This window comes from Cervus canadensis, chromosome 4 (assembly GCF_019320065.1).
Source record: "Cervus canadensis isolate Bull #8, Minnesota chromosome 4, ASM1932006v1, whole genome shotgun sequence".
NCBI lineage: Eukaryota > Metazoa > Chordata > Mammalia > Artiodactyla > Cervidae > Cervus > Cervus canadensis.
Window position 1 is genome coordinate 76,653,652 of NC_057389.1, and position 14,892 is coordinate 76,668,543.

Consider the following 14,892-nt stretch of genomic DNA (forward strand, 5'->3'; position numbering starts at 1 on the left):
ACCACCTTTTTCTCTCCATTTATCTCTTCCTTCTTCAAAAAGGAGCATACTATATGCACAGTTCTTTGCCTGCTTTTTTTACCCACTCCATTTCTAAGAGATCTGTTTATCAGTTTATGTAAATATATTTTCTAATCTTTTAAATGGTTAATCATATTCTGTCATTTAGCATATAGATAGACCTTGAATTATTTGATCAGTCTAACATTAAGTATTTTGATAATAACTCTTTGGGCATAAAATCCCTAGAAGTAGAATTACTTGACCAGTGGATATATGAATTTTAAATGTCCATGATCACTGCCGTGTTACTCTCTAAAGAGGTATAACTTTTAATTTCTTTAGTTATTGTGAATGTAAGCACTTTTACAAACGGTAAGCCTTTTGCATTTCTTTTTTTCTATGAACTGTTTGTGTCATTCGCCCAGTTTTCTTTTAATTTTTTGTCTTACTGATTTCTGATAGCTTGTTCTATCTGCATTGAGAGTATTTTTCAAAATGATGGTAATTTTGAAGCTAAAGTACTTTGAGAACTAGCTTAAAATTAAAGTGACTGTGCTGAAAACAGGAGAAATTGGTGTCTTAAAGAAAGAGATGAAGTTCATCTGCTGAAAATACTCTCCAGTTCTGCCCTTGAAGCCAGAAAATTCCTGTTTTCCTCTTTTGTACAGCCTCTGACATCTGGGACTCCACATTTTGGGTAGTACTGTTAACTGACATGTATTAAATGGTAAACTCGTTACATACATTCTCATGTGTTGGCCTCCTGTGAACCTCTAGAGTAGGGTCAGGAATTCAGGTAGTAGTTTTCAAAAAGTGTTTTCAGCACTAGAATTCTTTATAAGGAATTCTTACTCTGAAAGTAAATGTATAAAATATATAAAATGTAATTTTTTAAAAAGCCAATAGATGAATTCCCCAAGGAGTTTAGCATCTTCATTGTTTGTCTATATAATCAGCATTCTTTCAGGACTCCAGGAATCTGGGCCACATACTTTTGGATTCACTGAATTGGAATATGGTATTAATTAAATTAAAATGGGAAAAAATAAAATTGTAGTGTCAAATTTCCTGGTTGGCTAGGAAAACTGCTTCACAACTGCAACCTTATCTAACTTAGACTAGCTTGCATACAGATAGGTACCATAAAATCGCCAGGGATGTGGAGTCTAAAGTGAATCACCAGTCTAAATGTTTCCTTCTTACAGATGAAACTGATTGTACCAGAGTGGATTAGTATCTTGCCATGCAGAGGCATACATTAAGTTATAATTTGATTTTTTTAAATATATTTTTTATTGAAGGATAATTGCTTTACAGAATTTTGTTGTTTTCTGTCAAACCTCAACAATAATTTTATTTTTAAGATCACATTTTTAGAAGATTAAGTGTGGTTCTGATTCTTTCTTTATATTCTAGTGTTAGAAGGGTGGAAAGACAAATGAAGAAAAAGTTAATTTTTGTGGAATTAAGATTAATTTTTTTCCCCAAAATAACCAGACTTTAATTGTTTTGCCTTTATCATGGTTCCTGTATCTGTTCCACAGTAAACATGTGATGATTCTGGAATATTATGAAATAACCTGGGCAGAGACCAAATTAGTTTCCATTGAAAAGGCCCGTTGATATATATTAAGAACTTGAGCAAATATTGAAATTAAAGGGCTTTTTAGTTCGTTTCTGCCCTGTATTGGTAAATATTTTAAATAATAAATTTAGTTATTGAACAGAGGAATTTAAAAATAAAGAGCTGATACAGCTCTGTCCCTTTAAAGGAAAACTAGGCCTTAAAATTTTAAATTACTTTTAAAATTTGTGTATATGGTGAGGCACAGGGATTGGTTCTTTTAAATGATAGTGACTTTTGGAATGTTATTTGTGTTAGATTTGTTACTTTTGTGATTTTGGCCCACTTTAATTTGACTGAAGCAAAATTAATTCATAATGAGAAATGTTTTAAGGCGAATATGGTCTTTTAAACAAGAAAAGCAAAGAGGACACTCAGACTCACTGCTGAGAGAAGAAAAATGACATGAGATGACAAATCTAGTAAAATGGATTTCAGTGCCTATAGATAGAGTGTTTTTAACTTACCATTTTGTCTAGGATGTCTCTTGTCCTGGTTACTTAAAATGTGTATGGTCTTTAAGAACTCTCGGTTGACTTGGAGTTTTTAATATTATTGCCCACATTTTAATAATATACAAATACAGTACTAGTATTTTTCTAAATACAGTCCAATTATTTTTTTGCCTACTAAGTTATTATTATGTGCACTTCTAGTAGAAATCTAGTTAATCAACTACATTTATGTGTGTGTGTTACTTATATGTAAGCCATAATAGTATCTTCTAATTATTAAACATCTGGTAGGTTAAGTCACTGTGCATGCTATATACTTTTTTCAGTTTATTTCTAGTGCATAAATCTAGATCTCATTTTCGTCTTTTATATATGAGAGAACTGTGGATTATAGAAATTAAATGAATTGACTTTGGGTAATTTACCCAATTTTTTGGGTATTTTGGGAATTTACCCAAAGTTTTAAGCAACAAAACTAGTATTTGAATCCAAATTTGATTTTTTCCAAAGCCTACATTTTGAAAATACACAATCTAGGTGCTTTCTTCTTCTTCAAGTTCTTATAAAAACATTTATTAATTTACTGTTTCTTGATCCAGAACGCTTTACTTGGAATAAATGAAAATAACTGTTTCACCTATTAATGCTTGATTCATTTATTCAATTAATAAAAAACAAAATCCTCCACATCCAGTTAGAAAAGGGATTACTGTTGTATTCCATCCTGTCCATCAGTTTTTTGTTTTTCTAAAGAAATTTCTAGTAACTGTCTTATTTCTGTTAACTTGTTCTTGCTCTGCCAAACCCCTTGAAAGAAGTCATGGAGTGGGTTAGATTTTTCTGTTTTTCTTTTTTTTGTCTATTTCTTCATTAGGTTCTGCATACTAGATACATACATCCATTTGCCCTTTTCATCTTGTGTAAGACTCTCTCTCTTTCCCCCATCCCCCATTTTGTTATACCTTTAAATTGTTTGGCTTTTCTTTTATTTGCTATTGATAATCTCTTCCACTACATTTTTACTTTACTTTGTTATCTTACAGCTTTTCCAATTTACTATTTTCAATTTTCTGACATATTTCCAAAACTTTTGATGTTTCCATCTGCTTTTGATATTTTAGTAGGAAAACTTTCAATTGTTGATATGATACCAGCATTTTCCTATTAAAAAGTCTTTCTTCAAGGCATAAAACTCTGTTAGAAACCTTGTTATAGGCCACATTTTAAACCCTCCAGTCTAGTGAAATGAATTTTGTATATTTCATCCAGTTATGGGTGGGTTTTTATTTTTATGTAAATGAGTATGGAAATCTACTTCCTTCGATATTAGCATGTTTATTTTCAGTATCTTAGTATAAAGAATAGCATATAAATACTTGGTTTTATTGTTTTCAGTATGTAGCACTTCTGGTATTTTGAAAGAATTTCAGTGTTAGCTCCCAGTTAATAATATTATGTCATTCATTTATAGGGTGTGTTTGACCATCGAGTGAAATGCTGGCAGAAATGGGAAGATGCCCAAATTACTTTGCTCAAAAAACGTGAAACTGAAGCAAAAATGATGGTTGCTAACAAACCAGATAAAATACAACAAGCTAAAAATGAAATAAGAGAGGTGATTAATATAAAATGCTTTATTTATCTTTTACCCAAGTTTTCCATAAGTCATTCATATATGCATAATTTTTCATAAATTTTTTTCTGAACCATGCTACACCTAGCAATTTTTTTCATAATTTGTAAACTGTTTTAGAATTATTTTAGCGTTTTGATCATCATAAAAATCTCCAGCAGCTTTTGTTACTTTCACATAATTATGGAACGGATAAAGAAGCATACAGGGAAAGCATTTAAATTAACCTTTCTTTTGAGATGCTTTGATTTCAGAGAGTGACTTGTGTATTACCCCCCATATATGTACTATATATGGTCTGCTAGCAAATCTGTGTGAGTTTATTACAATGTGTACACTTCTCTTGCCATGCTTCAATAAGGAAATTGAAGAGGTATGACAACCTTTATTTCACTTATAGTCGAGGGGCCTGCTCCGCGGAGCGCGTGCCCGTTCGGTCACATAGTGGGGAGGAGCCTTCCATTGCTTAACTCTTCATTTATTTTATTTCTAGCTGTTCCATTGGTCACTGATCACAGCGTTCATTGTTTCTGTAGTGAGTTTAATGTTTACTAATAGCTCTTCACTAGACCATAATTGCATAATTTTTTTTTTTTTAGTCTGGACATTACACCATCATAAAAATGTTTCCTAAATGTATGTCACATTAATTTTTCTAATGATTTCCATGGGCATATAAATTGTGATGACCATGTCTTCTTGAAATTAAGCAAATATTTTTTATATATTTTGAAATAATTTAGTTGTATAAAGAAATGAGAGGATTATATTCTTATCACTGCTGAATTATTTGATGGTGAACTTTATATTCGAAATCTTTTTCATCTCAATTAAGATATGGAGATTGTAATTCATTAAGCACTATAATATCCTGATCTTGATTATATCTGACAGTAAAATATTAATGGAAATTAAGCTGATACTGCATTTCCACTCCTGGAAAGTTAGATACAAGTTTGAGTGACGCCAAACTGGGTCTTGCCAGTGGTGAGCTTTCAGGATTTTTAGGCATTGCATTATAAATTAAATGAGTGGTCATGACAGCTAGTTCTAATGATTCCTCCCAGGCAAGATTTAAAAATGTGCACCTTTTGTTTTTGTCAGTGGGAGGCAAAAGTGCAGCAAGGAGAGAGAGAGTTTGAGCAGATCTCTCAGACGATTCGAAAAGAAGTGGGGCGATTTGAGGCAAGTATAGTAACTTTATGCTTTTCTTAACAACGTGGGCACATTTTGCTGTGATACTGTGGTTAAAATCAAATTTAGTTTTGTACTAATGGAGCTTTTTTCCCCCACTTACTATATTTTAACAGAAAGAACGAGTGAAAGATTTTAAAACTGTTATTATCAAGTACTTAGAATCATTAGTACAAACACAACAACAGGTAAGGTAATTTTTTTTTTTTTACAACTTACAGACCTCTAGAACTTGCTTTTGATGTACTTTTTTATTTTAAAGATGATAACCGATGAAACGAGCTTTTAAACTTCAGAAGCAATAAATGGAGTAGAAAAAATCAAAGCTAGCAAATGGAAAAGAAAATGGTATAGTGGAAGTAACTGGAAATCCTCAAGTCCTTTTTGGGGTTCCCTGGTAGCTCAGGTAGTAAACAGTCTGCATTGCAGGAGATCCAGGTTCGATTCCTGAGTTGGGAAGATCCCCTGGAGAAGGAAATGGCAATCCACTCCAATATTGTTGCCTGGAGAATTCCATGGACAGACCATGGGGTTGCAAAGAGTGGGACATGACTGAGCGACTTAACACTTTCACTTTGAAGTTCTTTTTGCCTCTATTCCTAACCCCAAGGAGAGAGATAGGTTTCTCAATTTTAGACTTTTGAGAAACATGCTATACTATTTTTCCTTTTTTCTGTCTTCCCAGTTTTATTTCTCTATTGATCACAGCTGTTTAAATACATTCTTATAGTAAGTTCTCTTTCATACCAGCTAGAACTTAAACTAAAAACTAAGTTTTGAAGGTTTTTAAAAAAATATTGTTTTGATTTTTGCTTTAGTTTGTGTGGGTTTCACGTTGATTGTATACCACAAGTGGCATTTGTCTCCTTAAATAGAGAAAACCATGGGTTTTCATTATAGTATAGTCTGTAACAAGATAATAGAGGTTTTTTTCCCCTGTGTATTTTATGTAACTTTGAGTAATATATCAAATTACTTAATGTCTTGAACAGAAGGATTTCTTCCCCAGTTCTTTTAAAGCTATATAATAGATTAAATTTTTAAATTAGGTGATGACATTGTATCTTCAATTTTTTTAATATATTTTAAAATATATAAGTACTTAGTTCATAAAGTCAGATTTTTTAAATGTAAAAATTAGGTTATATAAGCTTGTTTTTAAAAGAATTGTTTTAAACTTAATGTTAACTTTTCACGGCAATCTGTACTATTTTCTGGACTATCCAGGAAAGACCGACAGCTAATAATTCTTTCCAGTCTCTCTTTTTCCCTTTCTTGCTTGGATGTTTTCTTTTCTTCCCTCTTTTTTTAATCATTCTTTTTTGGCTGGCAATAACATAAAATGTAAATATCCTCTGAATTAGGAGATGTTATCACTTTATATTGGAAAAGCTCATTGCAATTTTATTATTTAAGGTAACCTTACATAGTTTACACTAGCAAAACTTTTTATATATACAATTTTGCATAAATTAATCTTAAATTTTTGGGTATTTTTTTAAATTGTGTTTTTTATTACAAAAATTGAAATTAGCCATGAATAGTTAATATTTTTAAATAATTAAAAACTATATTGACAAGCTGTTTAAGGGAATTTAGATGGTCCCTTTAAGAATCAGACTTTAGTAAATGTTATTTATTGTTAGCTAGATTTTTTTAATGCTTCATGGAATATATTATATATATATGACAGGTTATAAGAATATCTTTATTATCATCCACAGCTGATAAAATACTGGGAGGCATTCCTACCTGAGGCCAAAGCCATTGCCTAGCAAGAAGATTATTCCTGTTAAGAAGATCTTGGATGCTTGTTCCAGTTATGCAGAATTCCATAGTGAAATCATTAAAAACCATCTAAATAAACCACTATATATTTTATGAATTACATGTGGTTTTTTATAAATATATATTCTGACATTTTATTACAAGCTGCATGTCCTGACCCTCTTTGAATTAAGTGGACTGTGGCATGACATTCTGCAATACTTTGCTGAATTGAACACTATTGTGTCTTAAATACTTGCACTAAAAAGTGCGCTGCGAGGCCAGAAAATTTTACAATATTTTTTCTTTACAGTATGTTCTGTAGTGTGTTCACCCTCTTTATGAAGTGAATTATCAATGCATTGATTAATGTTCACTTATACATTCCTGTACAGAAATTATGATTTTGTGATTACAGTAATAAAATGATATTCCTTGTGAAGTATTAGTAACAAATTATTTGGGTATGTAAACATATTAGAGATCTTTTGAAAGCATTTTAATACAAAGAAACTTTTTCTTTTAGATGTATTTAGGTGATGCTATGATCATTAATTTTTTAATTGACCAAAAAAGCTGAACTCTTTCATTACTAAGTCACTAAATGAAGGTTAATTAAGTTTTGTTTTTGCAAAATCATCATAAACCAAAGAACATTAATCTCTTGGTTCAACTTTGGGGAATGCTTTTGTCTTGAGTAAAGGAGTAATAGTTGTCTTTGCTTGTTTTTTATCCTTTCCTATTATAAGTGCCCAATTTAACAATTAAAAAAGTATTTATCTGTTTCTGTTACAGGTCCTATGGATTTTGCTCATCTTCTATTACCTTCAAAGTCTAAGACTTTGCATATATTTAATTTATTCCTTACCTTGCCTTTATGTTTTGTTTTAAGCTAAAAGATCATCTGTGGTCATCATTGACAGAGAAAAGTGCTGTGCTTAAAATACCCAGTTATTTGATGAACAACCAATGGTAGTGCAAAGAAAATTTGAAGTAAAGTGAAATTTGTCTTTGGCAGCCATCTCACCTATTTCTGTATCATGTTTACATGGCAGTTACATAATCCTTAATGTTGATGAAAATTTAAGTTGTGACTAGCATCAGGCTTTTCTTAAAGATGCTCCTCTTCTCAGGCTTAACAATTGTATCTCCCTTCTGGAAGGGTAAGATGTACGTGTGACTGAGTCTTTTCTAACAGCTTACTGAACACAGTTAACATAGCAGAGTATCCTCAGGCTATGTTTGCTTCCACTTATTTTAGTTGAAATTTTTAGCCTCCTGTAGGTATTGTTCATATTTATAATCCTAGAACCTAGAAGAATACCTGATACTTATAGGTTAATAATAAAGACTTGATGAATTGAACAGAAAAGAAAAAATCCTGGACGATGCAAAATAATGTTTGCTGTCTTAAGAACAAGGAGAAACTGAATCGGAAATAGTACAGTCTTCTGTTGTTGCTTCTCTTGGAGGTGACTGAGATACTTTTAAGAAATGAGTAATTCATATTAATATATATCAGATCCTACCTTGTCTCGTTAATATTGAGCAAAATACAGGCTTCCTGGGAACAGTTTCACTATAATGATGTTTTAGTATTCGGTATATAGTTTTGTTACTTCCGAAGATTCAGTTTACACGTAGGATAGTAACTTAGTTATTCAAGCAGAAATCTTCAATTCTGCTGTGATATATTTATAACAACCTTCAGGACCACCAAATAAAATAATAAATATTTTCATACTTAAGCTGAAGAGAGTAACAGACCTGAGTCTATTTCAGATTTCATTCCCATTAACAATCTTTTTATTAAAAGATAGAGTATTGGAAATTTCAAATAAATTATGTGAGCCTCTGAGACAGGATTTAATTTCTTCAGCACTACATTCATCTTTAGCCATCAGTCTTCACATCTTTTATTCCTCTTACTAAAATACTTTCATTCCAAGTAAATAGAACAGCAAGAGCCTTCATAGTACAGTTCATATAATCTTTTAGTTATAAACATACGCGTTTAAATTTTTTTTCTCTTTAACCAGATAAAAGTTAAAGAAGGACTAAGGCAGCATAATACAGCGGAAGAAACTGAACTTGGAGTCAGCATACTTGTGTTCAGTCTTTATCACTCAGTAGCTGTGTGACCCATCTATAAAACAAGGGTATAAAACCGACTCCTAAAGTGCCTTTCTACTTTAAAGTATGTTGTTTACCAAGCTTTAGCATAAATATTATTCTATTAGAGAGTCAAATTCTAATCAAAATCACCTTCTATTAATAAAGTAAAAGCAAGGCTAAAGCAAAATAAATCTGTATAAAAATTTCTAAAATGTAAGGTAAGTTTTTTTTATTGTATTTTTGATGAGGATTTCAACTATCCATCTTCTTTTTTATACATACATATATATATATTTATATTAATCTCATACCCTTGCTACATTGTTGGCTACTCTTTAACCTTTTTATTATTCAGATATAGCAAAGTTATACCAACTTCTTGTGTAGATTGTTCCATAAGTGGCTTTTAAATATAAAATAAGTCTCAACAAATCAGGTTTCTTTAAAGGAAGGAAATCAGATGAATAAAAACAGAAGATTATAGTCCTTCAAAAAAATTACTTTTTGATGTCTAAGGAAGTTACAGAGATTTTTGTTTTTCTGTCCTATAGCACGTGACTAGTTATAAAACCAAATGTCTACTTCACTTTCTTGTTATGGCTCCCTGCATGGGCAGTCATGTGACTAACAAGACTCAGGACTATAGATAGAAGGAGCAGAGGTCATCCTGTTTTAGAGGAAGGAAGGTCGCTGGTAGGAGGGAAGACAACAGCTGTGAAAAGAAAGTGCAGTCACTGACTTGAGATCTTTGGACACATTTCCATATCCACTAGCAGGAAATGTGTATGTTATCATGTCTGTGATATAATCTTTCAAAGTATTGAAAAAAAGAATAAAATCCAGAATCAAGTTTCATTTCTAATTCTCACAGTGATTTCAAGTAATAATGAAGATAAATGATTGGCCAGACACAGAAATAGCAAGAAGAGGGAAATTACTACAGGAATGGTATCAAAATTGTTGATTACTCACCTTTGTAATCAAGGCCATGAGGAGAGGTCACGGTGATCGGTGGATGAGGTCCTTAGTGTTACAGACCAATAGAAATACAGTGTGAGCCACATACATAATTTTTAGTTTTCTATACCCATATTTTAAAGAGTAAATGAAACAGGTAAAGTTAATTTTTAACTGAGTAGCTCTGAAATATTTTAGCATGCAATCCAGTATATTAAAAATTACTGTGATGTTTTACATTCTGTTTTTTGTACTAAATGTTCAATATCCCCTGTGTATTTCACACTTTGTATGTGCATTCAGACTAGCCACATGTTAAGTGATCAGTTGTCACGTGTGGCTAGTGGCTGTGACTCTGGTCAGTTCAGATTTAGATAATTGCATGGAACTGGAAGAGGAGAGTTACGTCCAACAGCGATTTTTTTGTTTACCACTCCAAATCCAGTGAGGTGTTAAAAGCTAAATAAAAGGGACTTGGTGGTGGTGCTCTCAAAAGGTATAAGACAATTCGGGTATAAGACTTCGCGGCACAGTACTTCGCAAGTAGTGAGCACTCGGAACATTCAACAAATGGTAGCGCTTGATTCCCTGATGGAGAATTAGAGACTCTAGTACAACTTCCTTATTTTACAGGTAAGCAAACCCGGAACCTAAGTCATTATAATGAACTGGTTTTTCTTAAATCTGTTGAAACATTCTTCCTTGAAAATGTATGAAAAGATACATGAGCGATTCTTCTTCTAATCGTTAACATAGAAGTCTAGATAGTCCTTTGGTATACAGAGAATTTATTTCTTCAAACTGTTACTTCAGAAGTGGCTAAGAATAGAAAATGGTACAAAACAGGAAAGTTGTGGCTTGCTATCTGATCCTTTAATGCACATAAAGAAATTAAAAATCCTCATCTTCCTTCTTCTTGTCACATACTTTAATTCTCAAGAAATTGAATAATTTTAAGTATTTTTCTTAATACACTGAGTCAAATGGAAACTTTGTAACTAAAGACAATTAAGGTGAAGCTGCCCACTTGTTAATACACAGAATTTTTTTTTTTAATTAACACCAGTTAATAGGATTAAACTGATTTAAGGGACTGCTTTGAGGAAAAAAGTTCTATTTTAAATTTATATGTGTAACTGTTTAATAAAACTAAAATCAGACAGAATCTAACAAAACTGAACAATAAATTGCCTTCTTATTGCTTCCATTATCAAGTCTTGAGTTATCTTGATTTTAATGTATATTTATTTCCTAGATCTTTATTGCAGGTGGTTCTCAGTATATGTGTGTGTAAGTGTGTGTGGACTTGTGTGTGTACATGAGTGTGCATGCATGAGAGGAGACTTTAACCAACCCTTGCTGCTAAATTTCAGTTAAAAGTGCTTCTTATCTTCTTGAAACTGAGACACAAAATGCTTATGTTTTCATTTACATAGCTGAGATTTTTTTTGCCAAGACCAATTTGAGTTGATTCTATCTGTAAAATCTGTTCCCTTCTCATTTCTTCTCTTTCTCCTCACAAGATCTTGTGACCTTGATAAAGTCCAAATTTTCCAGAACCTGGTTTCAAACCACTTTTCCTGTCTTGATCTTACTCCGTGCTTTCACCCACCTTTTGCTTTAATCAAATGATGCCCCTGTCTATCCTCTTATGGGTCAGTGCTGTTGGTGTTGCCTTGTCTAAATTAACTTTTTCCTCTTTACCACCAACTCATTAAATCCTATTTAGTCTTTTATAAGGTCCACATCCTCCATATATCCTTTTTAGTCTTCTAACTAGAAGGAAGCAAGGAACTCCTGGATCTCCTAGCAGGACTTTGGTAACATTTTGCACCTTTCAGATTGTGTTTACTGATGTTTACCTTGCATTATAGCCGTCTTTCTACTTTGAGTAGTCTGTATGCTTCTTGAGGAATGACTGTGTTCTTGTTATTTCTTCTAGAACCCAGTATGGTACAATCAAGGGAGTGTAATGGGGTGATGAAATATACAATTATGCATCCAGCCTGACTGTTTGATCCCTGGCTCAAGAATCTACACCATTGACTTAGAGAAAGTTATTTTTCTCTAAAACTTAACGTTTCCTTGTTTGTAAAAGTTTCCTTATTTGGAAAGTAATAATAGTACCTGTTGAGGTGCTCTTTCAGGGGATTTAAGATAATTGATGTGACTTTCTCAGCAATAGCATGTACTTAATATTAGCTGTTATGCATCCAGCAAATGTTTACTGAATATTTAATCTCAGTCTGAACAAAATGTCCTGCATTTTGATTATTTTACCAGTCTTTACTGCTTCTTTAAAACAACAGATGTACACTTGGCTAGGATCTAAATGGACTTACCCAACAGAGTCCTTCTCAGAAAAGTCTGTCCCTAAGATCTGCTCTTAGAGCCCTGAGGCTGAGGATCAGGGATGGAGGGGAAGAAGGCTTGCAGACAAAATCCTTTTTTTTTTTTTTTTTTTCAGCCAGCAAAAGCTTAGATCTACCCCCACTACAAAGATGCTGTAGTTAAATGAGTCTTGTCAGGAAACTAGAGACTTTTAAAGAAGCTTGGGGACAAATGAAAGAAGGGTGAGAGAAAAATGGGGCGACTGCTTAGGGAAAGTTTGTTTCCACACAGAAACATAGAAGAACCTTGAATGTGTTGTAGACTAAGGGAAGTAGTGATCAATGGAGAAAAAAGTGGGGAATAAAAAGATCTTGACAGCAATTGATGGAATAGTAATCATACAGCCAACTGTATGGTGAGGGCAGACACTGCAGTGGTAACTGAAAGGGAGGTGGGGGGGATGGTAAGAAGAGGCCAGCATCACTCATTCATTCACTCATGGAGTATTTGTTCAGTCTCTGCTGCGTCAGGCACTGAAGTAATGGATTGGTGTCAGGGAGGAACAAGAAGGTTGTCTAGAATGCTCCCCTGATTTCTGGTTTTGATGACTTAGGATACTTTTGCTTTGAATAACTGAGATAGTATGAGAGAGTTCTGGGCATGGTATATTGTTTTCCATCATAGTTTATCACAGGATATTGATATAGTTCCCTGTGCTGTACATAGAGTAGGACTGTGTTTATCCATTCTGCATGTAATAGTTTGCATCTGCTAACCTCAAGCTCCCAATCCATCCCTCTCCCACCCACCGCCCCATCCACCATGTTTTTGATGTACCTTTGGGCATCAAAGATGAAAATACATGAAAAAATAAGTCAGGACTAGGTGTTGTGTCATCAAGTTAGAATGTGAACATGCTCTGTTCCTTGAAACCATGATTATTAATGAATGCCTTCTCAGAACAAATAAAATGTGACTCAGCCTGCTGAGGACAAAACATCACATACAAGTAACATCTAAGGGAAGAATGGAGGTGAATAAGTCAGGGAAGTGCAAAGAGCCTCAAGGGAAAAAGGGAGTTTCTTCCTCTGAACAAAAAGGAAGGGAAAGAAGAATTTCCATTATTTGGAAATAATGCTGAATGCTTTTATTTTTTCAGTGAAAAAGGACATTAAACCACCATCAGGGAATACCAGCAGAAAAGCCAAAGAAAATGGGGGGCCACAGGAAAGTGGTAGATGTCTAGAAAACAGAAATCGAGAAGAGTCAGAGCTATGGATGAGTACCCACTTTCAAATAAGTTTGGAAATCATGAATTTAAAATGAAGTCAACCAAAATATCCTTTTTTTTTTCAGCTATGAGAAAGCAAGATAAAGTTTGGTTTATTCAAGATTAGGGATTGGTGGTATATGTAAGAAAGCCAAGGAGGGGAGGGATTTTGAATGATTTAAAAGACCAAAAAGATGACGGTAAGTGAGGTGACAGGCACAGATTGGGGAATGCAGCTATGATGAGGTGAAAGAATAATTTTTCTGGTAAGAGGAAACAGGAGTCGAGAAAGCAGTCAAAGGAGGAAACCTGCGTTTAAGAAGTGACATTAATGTGTATTGCCACCTTTTTAAAAGAATAACTTCAATATGACAGCTGCATAGAGCTCAGTGCGATCAAGGTTATTTCTGTGGGTTCTTCAACTGTACTTTTTGGTTCGCTAAAGTATCGAAAGCTTTTTGCATGTTGACTTTAGTCTCTTGATTTTTAAGTTAATGTCTATCTCATCAAATCACTGCATGCGCATAGTCTGAAAACTAGCATCGGAAATATAAAACACAGTGGTTCTCTGCCTCACAAACCACGATTTCCCTGGTTCTTTTCCTCAAAGATAACCTCTTTCTAAGCTGTTTCTTCCAGCGTTTAAATACCTTCACATTTCTAAGTAGAATGCATATCCTGCTGTCATTTGAATCATCAATTTTAGACATCACATCTTTTTTTATGGCAAGTGGAGTTTTTCTCTTAGGCTACCATCCATCTGCTTCATGTGCTCATCTCCCACTTTCAGTGTAGTTAAAAGTTTTTGGTTAAATCAGTATTTTCATTTTTAATGCCTTACAAATATTCACTGCTGAACGTTTTAGTATGTTTAATCGTTATTGTCTTCCTTAAAAAAAAAAACTTTTTAGAACAATACTAGAATTATATTAAAAAGGTAGTACACATACAGTTATAGTATACTTTGCTTCTCTTATTATTAACATGTTAGTGTAGTACATTTGTTATAATTAATGAACCAATATAGTTATACTATTAACTAGCATGTATGAATGCTGTCATGTCCAACTCTGAGACCCCATGGTCTGTACCCCGCCAGTCTCCTCAGTCCATTGGATTTTCCAGGCAAGAATACTGGAGTGGGTTACATTTCCTCCAGGGAATCTTCCCAACCCAGGGACAGAACCCGTCTCCTGCGTCTCTTGCATTGGCATGCAGATTCTTTACCCCTGAGCCACCTGAGAAGCCTGTTATTAACTGGAGACCATAGTTTATTTAGGTTGCCTTTGTTTCTGCCTAATGCCCTTTTTCTCTTCTAAGATTTCATGCAAGATACATTTAGTTGTCATCTCTCCTCCTGTTACTCTTGGTTGTGACAGTTTCTTAGACTTTCCTTTTCCTCAGTGACTTTACTGGGTTTTTTGTTGTTGTTTTTCTTGAAGTAGAACATACCTTGATTTTTTTTCCCCCAATTTGGCTGGTGCTTTTTTTTTTTTTTTTAAATCTATTGCCAGTTTTTTCCATGTCTTCCTACAGTACAATT

At 33.4% G+C, this 14,892-nt stretch overlaps 1 protein-coding gene across 1 annotated transcript in view; it reads left to right on the forward strand.

The window, feature by feature from the left end:
- The window catches only part of SNX2 (sorting nexin 2), a 58,122-nt gene extending 51,004 nt beyond the window's left edge, over nucleotides 1-7,118 (forward strand). Inside the window, exons 12-15 of the mRNA XM_043465901.1 lie at nucleotides 3,554-3,697; nucleotides 4,820-4,900; nucleotides 5,026-5,097; nucleotides 6,634-7,118. Of these exons, the coding sequence (XP_043321836.1) occupies nucleotides 3,554-3,697; nucleotides 4,820-4,900; nucleotides 5,026-5,097; nucleotides 6,634-6,684 (348 nt within the window). The 3' untranslated portion in view covers nucleotides 6,685-7,118. The remainder of the gene's footprint in view (nucleotides 1-3,553; nucleotides 3,698-4,819; nucleotides 4,901-5,025; nucleotides 5,098-6,633) is intronic.
- Nucleotides 7,119-14,892: the final 7,774 nt, after the last annotated feature.